Here is a 20,835-nt window from a genome sequence, read left to right on the forward strand (position 1 = left end):
AGTTAAAATGGGCAAAGGGCAAAGTCCCTCTTTTAGCAAAGGACAGCACTTCATTCATGTTCTAGAACCCCTCACACTTCCACCTTCTCAGGAACATTGCCCTATAAATTATTCCCTTATCTGCCTGAAGCTTTAATCTCTTGACTTCTGCTTGATCTTTCTTATCAACATTCAAAAGTGCCAAGAACAGTATCTATCTCATAGTAGGGGCAACAAATAAATATTTGTTGAATAACTTGAATGAATATTCAGCAGTACTGTACCCTGGCTTCACACTGAAACCAGCCGGGGAATAGACACACACGTGTGTGTGCAGACACCTTGGCCACATTCCCAAAGACACTGATTTCATTTTCCTGGGGGTGAGGAATGAGCACTGGTCATTTTTTTAGCTCCCAAAGTGCATCTAGCATGCAGCTAAGGTTGAAAACCATAGCATCTCCTATCTCACAAGCAACAAACACAAATAGCTCCTTTGACCTCATATCCTCCTCGAGCTAAAGCTGGCTATTAATTCTCCTTCCCAGCAGCGTAATGGCAAAGAAGACTGTAAATACTCTCTTTACCTCCCTGTCTTAGTCTCGCTCTTCAACTACTCAAGCAGACTTCAGTGGCCTCCACTGGCCTGTAGCCAAGCATGAAAAGAAGTCCATGATATACACTACTGTATATAAAATAAATAACAAAGGCCTATCTATAGCACAGGGAACTATACATTACAGTGTCTTGTAATGGCTTATAATGGAAAAGAATCTGAAGCTGTACACCTGAAACTAACACAATATTATAAATCAATTCTAGTTAAATAAAGAAGTCCATGCTCCTAAAGCATTGGGTCTCTCAAGCTCCGATATTGCTCTCACTCTCAGTGGCATTTGACACCGTCAGTCTCTCTCTCCTGCTTGGGAAACTTTCTTACCTTGGCTATGAGATATCTTATTCCCTTTGTATTTCCTTCTTTCCCTCTGATTCTCCTTCAGCCTCCTTTGCAATCTCATTTTCCAATCTGACACTTCAGTGGTGAAGTTCAGGCTCCAAACCTGGGCTCTTTGTTTCTACTTACACCAGGCACTTTTGTCTTTTTCTGTTTCTGTAAATCATATCTTCATGCTGTTGATCTCCTAGTTTATATTTCCAATCTTATTCCCTTTTCTGAGCACCAGCCTAATATATCCAGCTGCTATTTGACATTTTTACTTAGATGTCTCACAGGCATTTCTGGTTCACCATGCCTCAAACCAATATTTTAATTTTCCCTCTCCCCTGTTGGCTCCTCCTCCCAGCTCCCCATTTCTGTAAATCACATCTCCACCCACCCATTGGCTTATGCTGAAAAAGCAGTAGTAACCCTTGTCACCTGTATCTCCCCTACTCCCAACCAGTCCATCCATCACTGGGTCCTGTTAATTCTGCCTCCAGAATGTAACTCAGACCATCCATTGCATCCTGTCCGCTTCATGGCCAGCTGTCATTTGTCCAGATTGCTGTAGTAGCCCCTAAGTTATCTCCCTGATTCCACTCTTGCTCCCTGCCTCCCCCCAAACCAATACCATCTTTAAGACAAGCCAGCTAGAGTGATATTTTAAGAAATGCAGGTCATCCCATGCCACTGCTTCCTTAAAACTTTCAATAGTGAACAATCAGTCATCAGATTCTGTGGTATATGATCTCATTTACTTTCAGGGAAGGCATACCAATTTGTAATTATAGATTCATTTGTATGGTTATTTGTTTTATGTCCATCTCCCAACTCAACTATAAGCTGCATAAGGGTGGGAACTGGGTTTTTTTTGTTTTGTTTTCACTACTCTATACCCTGTACCTGGCAAAATGCCTGACATAGAATTTCCTTATTGAACGAAAGAATGAGCCTGCGAACAGATGAGGAAGACTGACCAAAGCATGAGGTGGGAGGGGTGCCTTGTCAAACCTCATGTAGCCCGTTCTGCTGAGAACTCAACCACCCCATGAATAAGTGTACTGACTGAATGAGCTGGGTTGAATTCTTTTATGGGATTGTTTTATTTCATGTGCTAACCTCAGAGTCTAAGGGATTTTCAAGAATTGTGTCCTCTCTCTGGTGGGTTTCAGGGGCTTCTAGAAATAGTTTGCAAAGTAAGATTATAAAGCAGTTCATAGTACAGTATATTTGGAAAGGGCCTTTGTGGACTTTGCTTCACATCCTGGCTCTACTGATTGAGCAGCTCGTGATTTAGGACCAGTCTTGTCACCTGGCTTAAGCTTCAGTTTCTCTATGTATATACGTGAACAGGCATGAGGACAGTAGTACATGTATTATTAGCATTTCATCAGGTGTCAACACATCACCCACTCAGGGCAGTTGCTGGAACATAGGAGATAAAGTCTGCATTTTAGTTTTATCTTCCTCTCCCCCTAACTCTACTTCTTGACTTATTTTGTTCTTTTTCCTCTTTTTCTTTCCGCTTTTTCCCTCATCTTACTCATCTTAGTGGGTGGTAATACTCATATTAGTCACATAGTTTGAATTTTGTGGGAAGAAAGGAATTAGCAATACTGACAGAGCAGGCTTCCTTTTGGATTCGAAATACAAACTTCCCAGCTTCTCTGCCTAGCTTTTCAAGAGCATTTGATGGTACACTGATGTGTAACAAGTTCATTTTAGGTTAACATGCTGGGAGGGAGAAAAAGAAGAAGAGATTCAAGGGGAGAAAATTAAAAAGTTAATTACAAGAAACAACTTGGTAATTGAATTCCCTTTCACTCTGGTTATTTTAGTAGGGGGGGGGCGTGGTCACAGTACATGGTTAGTAGGTTTGCCTTAGCAGTTCCCCTCAAAACTTCTAAATGAGAAAAATACTGGAATACAGAGCAAATCCCTGCCTGACAGCTGAGGAGAGGAGCAGGATACGTATGGTGGGCATTGAGTGCCAAACACTCATTCTTGAGCATTTTTATTTTGAAATATTCTTGGCAGCTGAAATTACTGTTAGGCTAAGCCCTGAACTAATATCAGCTATTTTATGGGTATGCAAAATCCCCTTTTCATTTATTCTGTTTTACTGGCTGTTTCTTTGGCCTCACTCTGTACACACACACACACACATAGGCACACAATCAGAGAACAGTATAGGCAACTCTTGTACCCTTTTCAGATTATACTTAAGTAACAAATAAGTGACATGGGTCTTTGTTTCTTATTTTTAAAAGACGCTTGAATATTTATCTATTTACTCACTCTTTATCACAGGTTCCTTAACAGTCAAATCATTTATTTAGGATGTTATGTTTGAGAGAGATGAGGTCTGTAATGAATTGACACAGGCTCGGAAATCAACTGCAACTAGTTTCAAACCTCCCTGGACTCATTCACAACCTTCATTCATTCATGTAGTCAACATGCATTTATTGAATGCCTACTGAATACCAGAAACTGTTGAGGTTGCTTGTACTAACTTCATGCTGGTTCTATCATGGCTTTTATTACCGTCAGTTTTTTTTGAGGTTTAGAAAATTAACTTTCGAGATAAACTTTTCTTTATTTTTCAGCATTTTGTGTTCCTCGTTCTTGCAGCAAATCCACTGAAGAAAGAAGAACATGGTTAAATAATATATTACCTTACTCACCAAATTAGTCTAAATCAGCTTGCTGATTACATAGCCAATCTCAAAAGCAACCTCTAGAAAATAAGTGAGTTACTATTTTATGTTGAATGATATTGTGGTATCTTTCCTGACACGTTAAGGGCCATAGATTGAGGTCTATGGTTCAAGCAGGGTCATGAGTGCAAGTCTGACCACAAACACACATTCTGTTGGTGTGACAGAGATGCAGCTATTTGTGAGTACTAACCAGGGCCTTTGTGTTTTCACAGGGTATGGTTTTGTAGATTTTGACAGTCCGGCAGCTGCACAGAAAGCGGTAGCATCTCTCAAGGCAAATGGTGTGCAGGCACAAATGGCCAAGGTAAGAATGGTGTTTCGATTCTGATTTTTTTTTTCTTTTGTGATCATATATTTTTCCACTGCCATGAGCTGAATCGAATTGGAGTTTGCAACAATTTGGATTATGTTTACTTGTTAGGGAAAATAAGAAACCCCATGATAGACTTGGCTTGGAAGAATCTGGCTAGTTTATTTCATTAATTCTTTGTGTATATTTATTAATGTTCTCCTTTATTATGGTAACCTCATTAGTGATTTAAAGGCACTTGTGAAGTGCTCTGTTTTACCCCAGACCAGAGCGGTGTGTGTATGCGCATGTGTGTATCTGGGGCTTTCACCAGTAAACGGTTTTGGAGGAGTACAGTTCTCAGTAAGATGTCTTTGATAAACTACGTGTTGAAAACTCGCTCACTCTCATGCTGCGGAGAGCCAATCACTGAATGATGGGGTGGTCTAATCTGTGCAGGGAAATAAGTTTAACACAAATGTATGTTGTCTGTATTGCTAGAATTTCACTTTGGCCTTTATAAATAGAGTTTTCTTAGATAATAATTTCCTAAATATTAATAATTTTCAATATGCTGTGATTGTTTTGTAAAACAAGTAGTCTGGAACTTTCTACCTGAAATTATAATGCATTTTTATATTCAAGAAAACAAATAAAATCATTTATAACAGTTTTATATCCTGATTGCAGTGGTAATTACAAGAATCTACACATATGATAAAGTGACATGCACACATATTGTGTACACAATGTCAACTTCCTGGTTTTGATATTGTACTAAAATTATGTAAGATATAACCTTTGAGGAAACTGGATGGAGGGTACAGGGGATCTCTCTATACTATCTTCCTGTAAATCTATGATTATTTCCAAATAAAAAGTTTAAAAAATTAGTTATAACATAGGGATGCTTGGTACATATTTGTTTCAAAATAATGGTCATTTTGGACCATTAATTATTCACATGCAACTTAAGTTTCTGATTACTATCAGTGAATGTGTTGATCTTTGGATTCTCAAAAGTTAGGTAGAAAAGCCAATAGATCTTGAAATCCTGATCTAATGCTTTTATGCCATATTTATGTATACACTTACTCTTAACTATTCCCACAGAGAGCTGAGTTATATTGACTAAGTTGTCAAATTTTTGGTCATTTGGATTTTGTTATCATTGCTGAAATTCTCTGATGACATTTTCCAGTTTCAGCATCCAATAACTAGAGGTGGTATATTTGGTTTTCTTCATCTTCAGTTGTCTTCTAGCAAGCTGATACCTCCCCTATCTGTTAACCTTTTGTTGTGGGTCACTTCCCGTAGAGATTACTTTGGTGGACTCATTGCCCTTCATGACACCTTAATTGTTTTTCAAGGTGGGATAAATTAGAATTTGAAATCTTTCAGCTGTGTATTTCTCATCATGATTGTGCCTGGAAGTTTTGAATTTGGTCATGAACTAAGATTGATGAAGTTAATCTTTGTAATTAATAAGGGAATTACATACATGTCTTGGTTTAAAGGTTACTTGACAAGAGTCAAGTTACTTGGCCACTTAAGTAGTGGCTTCTTACGCCCAGCAAACAAGTGATGAAATACAGTGGTTAGGTGTATGCAAAATATAAATTGAATTTCAACTGGAAGGCAGAACCTATTGACAAGAAAATGATGAAAAACATGCTCAAGAAAAACCCTTGTTATTGACATATCTTTGGTTTAGTCTATGGATACACTGCCAAATTTTGGAAAACACTAGATTGTGGCAGTTTAGAAATAATAATTACAGTCTGTATAATCTCCACTGTTTCAAACGTCCTCAGAACACACACACACACACACACACAGTGTTATTTGTTGGATAAAAACCACTTTTATCTTGCGCAAGAGGAAAAGAAAGTTGTCTTTGATTTTATAACTACTTAGTATCCATTGTGAATATTTTCCCTCTGTTTCTGAGCATTTTGGTACACAAGGAATCTCTCTCTCTCTCTCTCTTTCTCTTTATTTTTCACATACCCACACACACACCAACCACTGACATCTCATCTAGACAGGAAACTATCAAAGGGAAAATATTTTAAAGAGCTTCTAAAAAATCATTAATTATAGTCAGCATCTTGACCCTTGCCCATGCCCACTATACACAGTAAGGAGATTCCAACTGGGATGCTTAAAGGCACTTATTTTATTTCTGGAGTTGCTTACAGATCTCTACCTTATCAATTATGCTGTCTGTGGAGGAGATTCTTATTTCCTTTTTCCTCACTGATTTTGAATCTAAAGCCCAGAGCTGTAGATCCACATCTGCCTACTGGAAAACTTTCAGCAGTAAATGACTCTGTAATTGAACTACTCAGAAGCAAATAAATAGCCTCCCTTTGACAATGAAATGGAACAAGCTTGACCACCTGTATTAGTAGATTTCTCACTGCGCCATTGGATTTCATGGCCTTTTTCCCTTTGTCCTGGTGATAATTGTTTATTATCATATATACCTGCAGTCTGCAAGGTGTGGGAAACTTGCACTATATTTTTTGCCATTTAAGTATCTACTGAATTGCCGCCTGCATCCTTGTTCTTATCAATATCCTACTATGCAGTCTGTGGGGCCAGATTTTAATGACTCCAGGATTTTCGAGCAAAAATGCCACAAATAACCTAGGTTCCCGATAGCAACCTGGGGTAAACATGAAACGCTCCAAGTGAATCACTTTATTTAGCTAACTTACTCCAATGTGTGCATATGAAAAATTCAACTGATTTGTCAACCAGGAGGAATTAAACAATAAATCATCCAGTAAGTGGTAATTGATTAATAATGTATAACCATTAACACAGACTAACATTTTCTGTGTACTTGCTGTTCTGCCAGAAAGGGTTTTTAGGGATCAAAGGATGTTTCTTTTAGGAGAGCAGACTTAAAATATTTTATTAATACATAGTGAGTAAGAGCATAGGTTTGGAGGGAGATAAACTTGACCTTGAATCCTGGCTCTCATACCACCTGGCTGTGAGACCTTGTCTAAGTTATTTAAATACCTCTGAAATTCTCCAATAATAATACTTAGTTTATAGGACTGCTGTGAAAATTAACTAAAAATAAACACAAAGAATTTAGTATAGTGTTTAGATTACAATTCAATACGTTAATTATTCAATAAATATCGTTATGCATTAAATTCAAATTTGTTACTGAACTTGCTGTAAATCCTGATGTGTGCTTTAAGTGTTACTTTATTTAAAAAGTTTTCTGAGAAATACAATCAGTAGGATCAATCAACAAACATTTTTATTGCTTGTTAAGTGCCAGGCACTGTGCTAGGTGTTGGAGAATCAACACCGAATAAAACTTCTTTCTTATTCTGGATTTTCAGCATATGATTTATCTCCTGGGATTGCTACGGCTCTGGATTGAAAATGTTGGTTGTTGCTACTCCTGCCAATTTTAGGGAATTTAGAAGATAGTCATTTGCCAAGGAATATGTCTCAAGCATAAAGGGAAAAGAGCTGAGAAAAACCAACTAATGATAGCTTACCTGTAGGTGTTTATGTTACTCATTAATAAGAAAGCTGTAGATAAGCAATGAAGGGCAAATGTTTTGGGTGCCATCAAGGGTCAAGGCTGCTCTGTGATTCTTTATACGTGGCTTTCATCCATACATTTACATGTTCTTTTCTAAAGTGCCACTTATTATATCCACACTTAAGCCAGGAAAAAGAAAAGGGCAAAAGGCTGAAGGATCATAAGGCTGATTCTGAAGTTTTAAAAGCTTTTCCAGAATCCTAGCTCAGGAACTTATGTTTACATCTCAATGGCCAAAACTGAGTCATATGGTTTCCCCCTTAGCTGCAAGAGATTCTAGGATGATGAGCATTTTAGCTTCTTGGCCTATGGTAGAGAAAATTAAGAGTCGTTTATTTCCCTTGCTTTCCAACATACACAAACGCGTTCTTCTCATTTATACATTTTGGGTGACATGCATTCTTTCTTTCCTGAAGGGAGCCCACCTCAAAGCCTCACCCTGTAATCACATCTGGGGATGACATCATCTCCAACAGACCCAGACTCAGCTGCTCCTCTTGGCTTAGCAACTCATAGCTTTAAAAAACAAGTTATCTGTCTGTACTCCCATGATATAGAACGACAGAGAAACAACAGGAAGCATGAATCCAAGGGAAAACTACCACTTGGGAATAGAGAGAATGGAAAACAGACAGAAATCACTGTTACTAATACATATCAAATTCTGCTGGGCAGGAGTAGAATTCTTGGTTTGTCAGTGTAGGATGTTCCTTGGTTAACCAGTTGCATCACCCATGTCTGCCATCCAGATGGGTCTTCCTTGCCCACTATTCCCCAGGGTCTCATGGTGGCCTCCCTGGAGGGCCGCATAGTTTTAGAAACTGAGTTTTTCTGGATGTAAATTTGGAGGCTCTGGAATGGCTCTACAGTCACCAATTATCACCAGCCAAGCCTTGAGTAAACTCAAGCTTAGCAGGCCTCTTTCTTATTTGCTTTCTGTCAATTCCAAGCATGAGAAAACAGAATACATCTCTTTCCCCCACAGGGAAGGAGTCACCCCCTCCTCAGGGCCATTAGATAAGGCTTTATCAGGTCTACAACAAAGACCACCATTCCAGTCACTAAAGGCGGTTCACCCCACTGTGGGATATGTAGAAGAAATCAAAGTCAAGTGATCACCAAAGAGACCAAGTATCCAAGAGGATTTCAGACCATCGGGAATAATATAAAGATATTGTGTCAACCATTAGGATAATAAAATAATACCATGTCAACCATTGTAGAGAACCAGATTGGTACCAGAGGAAAGGAATTCTTTTTTATAAATCAATGACCTTAATAATAGTTCTTTTGGGGAAAAAATCATTTATTTTGAGATCATTAAAAAATCAATGAATATAGGAAAATAAATTCTGTAAATTCAAATATGTGTATGCATACAATTAATTTTTAAAAATGCATCACCTCTGTGGAGTCCTAACAGTTATATTCCAGTAGGAGAGTTTTAGCTAATGAAGGAAGGACCTATTCCATAGAATACTCTAGACTTTTTTTCTGAAGTTCAACCACTAGCCTCATGATGTTGTCTATCAAAGCTATTCTTCTGAATGTAGAGGCACATACCAGACTTCCTCAGCCATATTCTTTCGGCCTATGACAATATTAATATTGCTTTTACTCTGGTTTTATTGCTTGGCTTTTATCATTTCCAGGTATATGAGAGTAAGCAGGCTATTTGGTGTCCAAGGGTCACTACATGGGTGGGGCCTGCTGGTAAACCAGCCAAACAAGGAAGTTTCTCAAAGGCTTTCATGTAGGAAGGAGAGAGGCATTGTTCAAGGGAAATTTCAGTAACCATGGAAGATGTTGCTTCCTGTGACTGGGTGGAAAAGTCAATCAATACATTTTATTTATTCCTAAGTATTGCATTCTTTTTGATGCTAATGTGAATGGGATTGTTTTCCTTATTTCTTTTTCAGCTATTTTGTTGTTAGTGTATAGAAAAACAACTGATTTCTGTATGTTGATTTTTGTATCCTGCAACTTTACTGAAGTCATTTATTAGTTCAAACAGTTTTTTAGTGGAGTCTTAGGGATTTCTGTATATAACATCGTATCATCTGTAAACAAAGACAGTTTTACTCATTCCTTTCCAATTTGGATGCCTTTTCTTTTTCTTGCTTAATTGCTCTGTCTAGGACTTCCAGCACTGTGTTCAAGAAGAGTGGTGAGTGTGCCCACCTGTGTCTTTTTCCTGATCTTAAAGGAAAAACTTTGAACCTTTATCATTGAGTATGATGTTAGCAGTGGGCTTGTCATATATGACCTTTATTATGTTGAAGTATGTTCCTCCTATACCTAATTTGTTTAGAGTTTGCCATGAAAGGATGTGTATTTTATTATTGCTATAAACTTCTCTTAGAACTGCTTTTTTGCATCCATTGAGTTTTGGCATGCTGTGTTTCTCTTCCTGTTTTTTTCAAGATATATTTTTTTATTCTACTTTTGATTTCTTCTTTGACCCATTGATTTTTCAGGAGTATGTCGTTTAATTTCTACATATTTGTGAATTTTTCAGTTTTCCTTCCATTACTGACTTCTAGTTTCATAACACTGCAGTTGAAAAATATACTTGGTATGATTTCAGTTTTCTTAAATTTACTTAGATTTATTTATTTATCTGACCTATCCTAGAGAATGTTTCTTGTGTGCTCGAGAAGAATGTGTATTCTGCTATTGCCAGATGGAATGTATTTGTTCTATATTTGTCTGTTAGGTCCATTTGGACTAAGGTATACTTTAAGTCAGTGTTTCCTTATTGATTTTCTGTCTGGATGATCTATTTGTTGCTGAAAGTGGGATAATATAGTCCCCTACTATTATGGTATTGTACCTATTTCTCCCTTCAGAAATTAGCATTTGCTTAATATAATGTTGGTGCTTTGATGTCAATGCATATATATTCATGAATGTTACATATTCTTGATGAATTGACCCCTATTTATCATTATACAATGACCTTCTTTGTCTCCTGTTACTATTTTTGACTTAAAGTTTACTTTGTCTGGCATAAGTATAGGTATTCCTGTTCTCTTGATTTCACTTGCATCAAATATATTTTTCCATCCCTGCACTTTGAGAATATGTGTGTCCTTAAAATTGAAATGAATCTCTTGTAGGCAGCAGTTAGCTAGGTCTTTTAATCCATCCAGCCACTCTATGCCCTTTGATTAGAGAATTTAAACCACTTACATTTATAGTAATTATTGATAGGTAAGGACTTACTGTCATCTTATTAATTGTTCTAGCTGTTTTGTAGTGCTCTTGTTCCTTTCTTCTTCTCTTGTTGCCTTTCTTTGTGAATTGATGATTACCTGTATTGGTATGTTTTCTTTCCCTTTTCTTTATCTTTTGTATATCTACTGTAGGTTTTGCTTTGCTTTGAAGCTTACATAAAATATCTTATAATAGTCTATTTTATCCTGATAAAAACTTAACCTCACTCGCACACAAAAACTTTTTCTCCCTTCCTTTTATATTTTTGATGTCACAATTTACCTCTTTTTATGTGGTGTATTCATTAACAAATTACTATAGATATAGATGTTTTTAATATCTTTGTTCTTTGACTTTTATACTAGAGTGAAGTGGTTAACACACCACCATATTATAGTATTATTCTAAATTTGACTATATGCTTACTTTTACCAGTGCAGTGTATATATTCATATGTTTTCATGCTACTTTCATTTCAGCTTGAAGAACCCCTTTGTGCATTTATTGAAAGACAAGTCTAGTAGTGATGAACTCCCTCAGCTTTATTTTGTGAGGAAATCTTTATCTCTCCTTCATTTCCAAAAGACAACTTTGCCAGTATAGAGTATTCTTGACTGGCAGGTTTTTATTTCTTTTACTACTTTGAATATATTTTCCTTCTCTCTCCTGGCCTGTAAGATTCCTACTGAGAAATTTGCTGATAGCCTTATCAGGGTTACCTTGTAAATTACAAGATTCTTTTCTCTTTCTGCTCTTAAGATTCTCTTTGTCTTTGATTTTTGACAGTTTCATTATAATGTGTCTTAAAGAAGATCTTTTAATGTAAGTTTGTTAGGTGACCTGTGAGCTTCATGAACTTGAGTATCCAAATCTTTCCTCAGATTTGGGGAGGTCTCCATCATTCTTTCGTTTTTTTTTTTTCTTTTCTTTTTGAATTTTATTTTTTTATACAGCAGGTTCTTATTAGTTATCCATTTTATACATATTAGTATGTATATGTCAATCCCAAACTCCCAATTCTTCACACCACCACCACCCCCACCACTTTCCCCCCTTGGTGTCCATACTTTTGTTCTCTACATCTGTGTCTCAATTTCTACCCTGCAAACCATTTCATCTGTACCATTTTTCTAGGTTCCACATATATGTATTAATATACAATATTTGTTTTTCTCTTTCTGACTTACTTCACTCTGTATGTCAGTCTTTAGATCCATCCACATCTCTACAAATGACTCAATTTTGTTCCTTTTTATGGCTGAGTAATATTCTATTATATATATGTACCATATCTTTAACCATTCATCTGTCACTGGGCATTTAGGTTGCTTCTATGTCCTGGCTATTGTAAATAGTGCTGCAATGAACATTGGGGTGCATGTGTCTTTTTGAATTATGCTTTTCTCTGGGTATATGCCCAGTAGTGGGATTGCTGGGTCATATGGTAATTCTATTTTTAGTTTTTTAAGGAACCTCCATACTGTTCTCCATAGCAGCTGTATCAATTTACATTCCCACCAACAGTACAAGAGTGTTCCCTTTCCTCCACACCCTCTCCAGCATTTGTTGTTTGTAGATTTTTTGATGATGCCCATTCTAACTGGTGTGAGGTGATACCTCATTGTAGTTTTGATTGGCATTTCTCTAATAATTAGTGATGTTGAGCAGCTTTTCATGTGCTTCTTGGCCATCTGTGTGTCTTCCTTGGAGAAATGTCTATTTAGGTGTTCTGTCCATTGTTGGGTTGTTTGTTTTTTTAATATTGAGCTGCGTGAGCTGTTTATATATTTTGGGGATTAACCCTTTGTCCGTTGATTTGTTTGCAAATATTTTCTCCCATTATGAGGGCTGTCTTTTCGTCTAGTTTGTAGTTTCCTTTGCTGTGCAAAAGCTTTGAAGTTTCATTCGGTCCCATTGGTTTATTTTTGTTTTTATTTCCTTTACTCTAGGAGGTGGATCAAAAAAGATCTTGCTGTGATTTATGTGAAAGAGTGTTCTTCCTATGTTTTCCTTTAAGAGTTTTATAGTGTCTTTGTCTCTCATTAAGGTCTCTAATCCATTTTGAGTTTATTTTTGTGTATGGTGTTAGGGAGAGTTCTAATTTCATTCTTTTACATGTAGCTGTCCAGTTTTCCCAGCACCACTTATTGAAGAGACTGTCTTTTCTCCATTGCATATCCTTTCCTCCTTTGTCATAGATTAGTTGACCATAGGTGCATGGGTTTATCTCTGGGCTTTCTATCCTGTTCCATTTATCTATATTTCTGTTTTTGTGCCATTACCATATTGTCTTGATTACTGTAGCTTTGTAGTATAATCTGAAGTCAGGGAGTCTGATTCCTCCAGCTCTGTTTTTTTCCCTCAAGATTGCTTTGGCTATTCGGGGTCTTTTGTGTCTCCACACAAATTTTAAGATTTTTTGTTCTAGTTCTGTAAAAAATGCCATTGGTAATTTGATAGGGATTGCATTGAATCTGTAGATTGCTTTGGGTAGTATAGTCATTTTCACAATGTTGATTCTTCCAATCCAAGAACATGGTATATCTCTCCATCTGTTTGTATCATCTTTAATTTCTTTCATCAGTGTCTTATAGTTACCTGCCTACAGGTCTTTTGTCTCCCTAAGTAGGTTTATTCCTAGGTATTTTATTCTTTTTGTTGCAATGGTAAATGGGAGCATTTCCTTAATTTCTCTTTCAGATTTTTCATCATTAGTGTATAGGAATGCAAGAGATTTCTGTGCATTAATTTTGTATCCTGCAACTTTACCAAATTCATTGATTAGCTCTAGTAGTTTTCTGGTGGCATCTTTACAATTCTCTATGTATAGTATCATGTCATCTGCAAACAGTGACACTTTAACTTTTTCTTTTCCAATTTGGATTTCTTTTATTTCTTTTTTTTCTCTGATTGCCATGGCTAGGACTTCCAAAACTATGCTGAATAATAGTGGTGAGAGTGGACATCCTTGTCTTGTTCCTGATCTTAGAGGAAATGCTTTCAGTTTTTCACCATTGAGAATTATGTTTGCTGTGGGTTTGTCATATATGGCCTTTATTATGTTGAGGTAGGTTCCCACTATGCCCACTTTCTGGAGAGTTTCTATCATAATGGGATGTTGAATTTTGTCAAAAGCTTTTTCTGCATGTATTGAGATGATCATGTGGTTTTTCTTCTTCAGTTTATTAATATGGTGTATCACATTGATGGATTTGGGTATATTGAAGAATCCTTGCATCCTTGGGATAAATCCCACTTGATCATGGTATATGATCCTTTTAATGTGTTGTTGAATTCTGTTTGCTAGTATTTTGTTGAGGATTTTTACATCTATATTCATGAGTGATATTGGTCTGTAATTTTCTTTTTTTGTAGTATCTTTGTCTGGTTTTGGTATCAGGGTGATGGTGGCCTCATAGAATGAGTTTGGGAGTGTTCCTTCCTCTGCAATTTTTTGGAAGAGTTTGAGAAGGATGGGTGTTAACTCTTCTCTAAATGTTTGACAGAATTCACCTGTGAAGCCATCTGGTCCTGGACTTTTGTTTGTTGGAAGATTTTTAATCACAGTTTCAATTTCGTTACTTGTGATTGGTCTGTTCATATTTTCTATTTCTTCCTGGTTCAGTCTTGTAAGGTTATACCTTTCCAAGAATTTGTCCATTTCTTCCATGTCATCCATTTTATTGGCATAGCATTGCTTGTAGTAATGTCTTAGGATGCTTTGTATTTCTGTGGTGTCCGTTGTAACTTCTCCTTTTTCATTTCTAATTTTATTGATTTGAGTCCTCTCTTTCTTTTTCTTGATGAGTCTGTAATGGTTTATCTATTTTGTTTATCTTCTCAAAGAACCAGCTTTTAGTTTTATTGATCTTTGCTATTGTTTTCTTTGTTTCTATTTCATTTATTTTTGCTGTGGTCTTTATTATTTCCTTCCTTCTACTAACTTTGTGTTTTGTTTGTTCTTCTTTCTCTAGTTCCTTTAGGTGTAAGGTTAGATGGTTTATTTGAGATGTTTGTTGTTTCTTGAGGTAGGATTGTATTGCTATAAACTTCCCTCTTAGAACTGCTGTTGCTGCATTCCATAGGTTTTGGATCATCGTGTTTTCATTGTCACTTGTCTCTAGGTATTTTTTGATTTCCTCTTTGATTTCTTCAGTGATCTCTTGGTTATTTCGTAACATATTGTTTAGCCTCCATGTGTTTGTGTTTTTTACTTTTTTTTCCCTATAATTGTTTTCTAATCTCATAGAGTTGTGGTCAGAAAAGATGCTTGATATGATTTCAATTTTCTAAAATTTACTAAGGCTTGATTTGTGACCCAAGATGTGATCTATCTTGGAGAATGTTCCATGCGCACTTGAGAAGAAAGTGTAATCTGTTGTTTTGGATGGGATGTCCTATAACTGTCAATTAAATCTATCTGGTCTATTGTATCATTTAAAACTTGTGTTTCCTTATTAATTTTCTGTCTGGGTGATCTGTCCATTGGTGTAAGTGAGGTGTTAAAGTCCCCCACTATTATTGTGTTACTGTCAATTTCCTCTTTTATATTTGTTAGCAGTTGCCTTATGAATGGAGGTGCTCCTATGTTGGGTGCATAAATATTTACAATTCTTATATCTTTTTCTCAGATTGATCCCTTGATCATTATGTAGTGTGCTTCCTTGTCTCTTGTAACATTCTTTATTTTAAAGTCTATTTTATCTGATACGAGTATTGCTACTCCAGCTTTCTTTTGATTTCCATTTGCATGGAATATCTTTTTCCATCCCCTCACTTTCAATCTGTATGTGTCCGTAGGTCTGAAGTGGGTCTCTTGTAGACAGCATATGTGTGGGTCTTGGTTTTGTATCCATTCAGAGAGCCTGTGTCTTTTGGTTGGAGCATTTAATCCATTCACATTTAAGGTAATTATCGATATGTGTGTTCCTATTACAATTTTCTTAATCGTTTTGGGTTTGTTTTTGTAGATCATTTTCTTCTCTTGTGTTTCCCACTTAGAGAAGTTCCTTTAGCATTTGTTGTAGAGCTGGTTTGTGGGTGCTGAATTCTCTTAGCTTTTGCTTGTCTGTAAAGCTTTTGATTTCTGCATCAAATCTGAATGAGATCCTTGCCAGGTAAAGTAATTTTGGTTGTAGGTTCTTGCCTTTCATCACTTTAAATATATCATGCCACTCACTTCTGGCTTGTAGAGTTTCTGCTGAGAAATCAGCTGTTAACCTTATGGGAGTCCCCTTGTATGTTATTTGTTGTTTTTCCCTTGCTGCTTTCAGTAATTTTTCTTTTTCTTTAATTTTTGCTAGTTTGATTACTATGTGTCTTGGTGTGTTTCTCCTTTGGTTTATCCTGTATGGGACTCTCTGAGCTTCCTGGGCTTGGGTGGCTATTTCCTTTCCCATGTTTGGGAAGTTTTTGACTATAATCTCTTCAAATATTTTCTCTGGTCCTTTCTCTCCCTCTTCTCCTTCTGGGACCCCTGTAATGCAAATGTTGGAGTGTTTAATGTTGTCCCAGAGTTGTCTTAGGCTGTCTTCCTTTCTTTTCATTGTTTTTTCTTTATTCTGTTCCATGGCAGTGAATTCCACCATTCTGTCTTCCAGGTCACTTATCCGTTCTTCTGCCTCAGTTATTCTGCTATTGATTCCTTCTAGTGTATTTTTCATTTCAGTTATTGTGTTGTTCATCTCTGTTTGTCCTTTAATTCTTGTAGGTCTTTGTTAAATATTTCTTGCATCTTCTCGATCTTTGCCTCCATTATATTTCCGAGGTCCTGGATCATCTTCACTATCATTATTCTGAATTCTTTTCCTGGAAGGTTGCCTATCTCCACTTCATTTAGTTGTTTTTCTGGGGTTTTGTCTTTTTCCTTCATCTGTTACATAGACCTCTGCCTTTTCATCTTGTCTATCTTTCTGTGAATGTGGTTTTTGTGCCACAGGCTGCAGGATTGTCATTCTTCTTGCTTTTGCTGTCTGCCCTCTGGTGGCTGAAGCTTTCTAAGAGGCTTGTGAAAGTTTCCTGATGGGAGGGACTGGTGGTGGGTAGAGCTGACTGTTGCTCTGGTGGACAGAGCTCAGTAAAACTTTAATCCGCTTGTCTGCTGATGGGTGGGGCTGGGTTCCCTCCCTGTTGGTTGTTTGGCCTGAGGTGACCCAACACTGGAGCCTACCTGGGCTCTTTGGTGGGGCTAATGGCAGACTCTGGGAGGGCTCACACCAAGGAGTACTTCCCAGAAGTGTTGCTGCCAGTGTCCTTGTCCTCACGGTGAGCCACAGCCACCCCCCGCCTCTGCAGGAGACCCTCTAACACTAGCAGGTAGGTCTGGTTCAGTCTCCTATGGGCTCACTGCTCCTTCCCCTGGGTCCCGATGTGCACACTACTTTACGTGTGCCCTCCAAGAGTGGAGTCTCTGTTTCCCCCAGTCCTGTCTAAGTCCTGCAGTCAAATCCCACCAGACTTCAAATTCTGATTCTCTAGGAATTCCTCCTCCTGTTGCTGGACCCCAGGTTGGGAAGCCTGACGTGGGGCTCAGAACCTTCACTCCAGTGGGTGGCCTTCTGTAGTATAGTGTTCTCCAGTTTGTGAGTCACCCACCCAGCAGTTATTGGATTTGATTTTATTATGATTGTGCCCTTCCTACCGTCTCATTGTGGCTTCTTCGTCTTTGGATGTGGGGTATCTTTTTTTGGTGACTTCCAGTGTCTTCCTGTTGATGATTGTTCAGCAGTTAGTTGTGATTCCGGTGCTCTCACAGTAGGGAGTGAGAGCACATCCTTCTACTCCGCCATCTTGAACCAATCTCTCCATCATTATTTCTTTGAATAAGCATTCTGCCTCCTTCTCCTTCTCTTCTCCTTCTGGGACTTCAGTAACTTGCGGATTGTTTTTCTTGATGGTAATCCATTGTTCACTTATTCTGTCTTTACTTTTTAGTCTTTTTTCTTTCTTCTGGATAATTTCACAAGCCCTGTCTAATTCACAGTTCAGTTTCACAGATTCTTTCTTCTGCTTGACACATTCTGCTGCTGGTAGTCTCTACTGCATTTCATTTCATTTATTGTATTCTTCAACTCCAGAATTTCTGTTTGGTTCTTTTTAAGTGGTTTTTATACCTTTGTTTTCTCACTTTGTTCATGTATTATTTTCCAGGTTTCACTTTATTGTCTTTCTGTGTTTTCTTTTGGATCAGTGATCTCCTTTAAAAGAGCTATTGTGAATTTTTTATTGGATAAATTGCAGATGTCCATATTGTTGGGATTGGAGATTATTGTGACCCTTTAGTGACGTCATGTTTCCTGGATTTCTCATGTTCCTTGACGTTGTCTATTGCTGTCTTTGCATTTGAAGTGGCAGTCACCTCCTCTAGTCTTTACTCTCTGATTATGGGAGAGAAGTACATTCCCTCAGCCCTGCTAGGGATTCTGAGGCTTTCTTGGACTTTCTGTGGATATAGCTGCCCACGCTTCTTGCTCCCTCTTTTGGCAGAGCTCTCAAGCTTGTTGCCTTCTTTTGATCCTACAACACACTACCTGGGTGCTGACATCCTCTCTTTTGCTTTCTCCAGGGTGAGGCTAAAGCTCAAGTCTGTGGTGTCTTCCTGGCCTGCAGGTTCAGGTTTACTTTCCATGTGTGCTCACTAGCCATCTTCCAAAACTCACTCTTATCACCACCAGGAGTGCACAGTTTGGGGGTGGGTGTGGATGAGATACTCAGAGTTATGGGCCAGGCAGGGTGTCCCTAGTGCCTTGCAAGTGGACTTTTGATGGAGTTCACAGTGCCGTTAGTAGGATCCTCATCCCTTTAACACCCTTTGAAATTCCTATCTGCCACTCTCCCAGCCTCTTTCACACCCCAGTCATGGAGCTCAATAATCTGGATGTGACAAGGGAGAAATTTAGTGTCCCCCACAGCTGGGGAAGCTGGGCATTCACACACATGCTCATCCTCCTTCTTGGGTGACATCACAGGGCAAGATGGTCTCTCTTGGCACTAAACTGTGCCACCTTGGGGGAAGGCTGGCATGAATAAAGTCAAACTTTTTCTCTCACCCTGTCCAGTACATCCAAACTTGTATTCTTTGGCTCCAACTGTGTACTGGAACTTTTTGACTGGAAACCTGGACTTCAATAAAGGCTCTCTCATTTGTGAGTGATTGTCTAAGACATTGTTCTCAGGGGCTCCAGGACTATAGCTGAGAGGGACTGGTGCCAGTTCATGAGCCCCTGCAGCATCTACAGCTGGGATTGGGCTCTGTATTCCTTTTACCTGATGCAGAGCTGGGTGAGACTCCTTCCAGGTCCTTTGCTAGATCTCACAGCTCTTGCAAAGCTGGATCTCACAGGCACTTTTGTCTGTGGATGGATGCCAAATTGTTGTTGAGAGGGTGATATGGGTGAGGGATATCTTACTTGGTCATGTTGTGACGTCACTCTCTGGCTATTTAATTTCTAAAGTGAAAAAGCAGACTGGACAAAAATCATTAATGCAGTGGACTTCTGAATCTTTTAGAGTTTCTGACTTACATAGTAGTAACTTAATGAATTTTTTTGAATGAAAGAATGAATGAACAAATGAATAACCAGGGTTGTTTATTATAATAATTTTCAACTCTGATAAATCCTTGTGACCTTAAACTAACTTTTACTCTGCAATATTCCTTTAATTCATTTCCCAACCAGTTATCTGGGAGGACGTAATTCCTGAGTTCACCAAAAATGGTTCAAGGTAATCATTCCAACTATGGATTGGGGGTGATGGTGGTTATTGGATACGATGGACATCTTTGTTTCTTAAGAAGATATATGCCAGGGATTTGAAAATGAAGATGAGTAGCTCTTACATTTTAAAAACCTTAAGGAAATTGGGTATGCAATTGCATATGTATACATGCATGCACACACATACATCTACAAAATACTTATTTATTTTTATTTTTTTAACATCTTTATTGGAGTATAATTGCTTTACAATGGTGTGTTAGTTTCTGCTTTATAACAAAGTGCATCAGCTATACATACACATAAATCTCCTCCCTCTTGCGTCTCCCTCCTACCCTCCCTATCCCACCCCTCTAGCTGGTCACAAAGCACTGAGCTGATCTTAAAGGTGTTTAATTAACATCATTTTCCCATGCAATTACTCAATAAATACAAAAATATTTGACAGCTTCACAGCCTGTCTACCCTTTGCTTGAAAATGGAGCTTAAAGTTAAGTAATAACAAAATTAAATAATAGGCCTCTGCAGTCTCTGATTTTCTGTGCATCACATGATTTGAGTCACTTCAGTATTTATGGGAACTATTCATGAATGCATTACACAGGGGAGAGATAGAAATTTGAGTGTTGTGAATGAGCTAGCATCATACCCAGCTGGACTCCTTCCCCCCCAACTCTAGGACACACGTTTTACCCACTACTTGAATTAATCAACCACACCATGAAACTCAGGGTCTCCTGGCCAAATCAGTTGGGGTTGACATTCCAACTACGTGAGCACATCTGCTCATGCTCCATATATATCTAAGAAGTATTCCAAACAAAAAGGAAATGTTCAACTACAGGAAAATAGTGAAATTCAAAACAAATACAGACTTTCTTTCCCTACTGAAATTTTTTTTTTTTCTTAATATCTCTGGAAAAGTGACTTAAGCAACTTCTTGTGCCTTTCAATAAAAGAAACTTTTAGGTGAAGCGATACTAAGGGCTTATTTTCTCATACTGATAAATAACTTTTATCCTTTTTTTTCTCATACTGATGAAAGACTTTAGACTTTTAGGATCCATTTGGGAATAATATTTTTATGTCAGACATAGACTGTCTTCCCTGTTATTTACATTTAAGATAATTGAAGAGAACTGCTTGATAAGCCCAGTGCAAAAGGAATTTTACATAAAGATATTTACTAATTCGAAGGTAAATTGCTCGAGAAGTGATAGACTTTGCTGAAATCATTATTATTCAAAAGTATAATTCATATTCCGTAAGAATAATGGCATATTGTAGGGGTACTGACATTCACATATGTATTCTTAGGGATCTGGCTTTAGAAGGAACCCTGGTCAGTTATTTGTGTAAGAAATTACACCAATTTTTAAAGATACAATATCAAA

At 37.6% G+C, this 20,835-nt stretch overlaps 1 protein-coding gene across 8 annotated transcripts in view; it reads left to right on the top strand.

Annotated features, from left to right (window-relative positions):
* Window positions 1–20,835, top strand: part of RBMS3 (RNA binding motif single stranded interacting protein 3) — a 718,377-nt gene that overhangs the window by 316,648 nt on the left and 380,894 nt on the right. For all 8 annotated transcript variants that reach the window (XM_059939057.1, XM_059939054.1, XM_059939059.1 and 5 more), the window contains exon 4: window positions 3,855–3,946. In XM_059939057.1, coding sequence (XP_059795040.1) covers window positions 3,855–3,946 — 92 coding nt within the window. The remainder of the gene's footprint in view (window positions 1–3,854; window positions 3,947–20,835) is intronic.

The sequence above is a fragment of the Balaenoptera ricei genome, chromosome 11 (assembly GCF_028023285.1).
Source record: "Balaenoptera ricei isolate mBalRic1 chromosome 11, mBalRic1.hap2, whole genome shotgun sequence".
Classification (NCBI taxonomy): domain Eukaryota; kingdom Metazoa; phylum Chordata; class Mammalia; order Artiodactyla; family Balaenopteridae; genus Balaenoptera; species Balaenoptera ricei.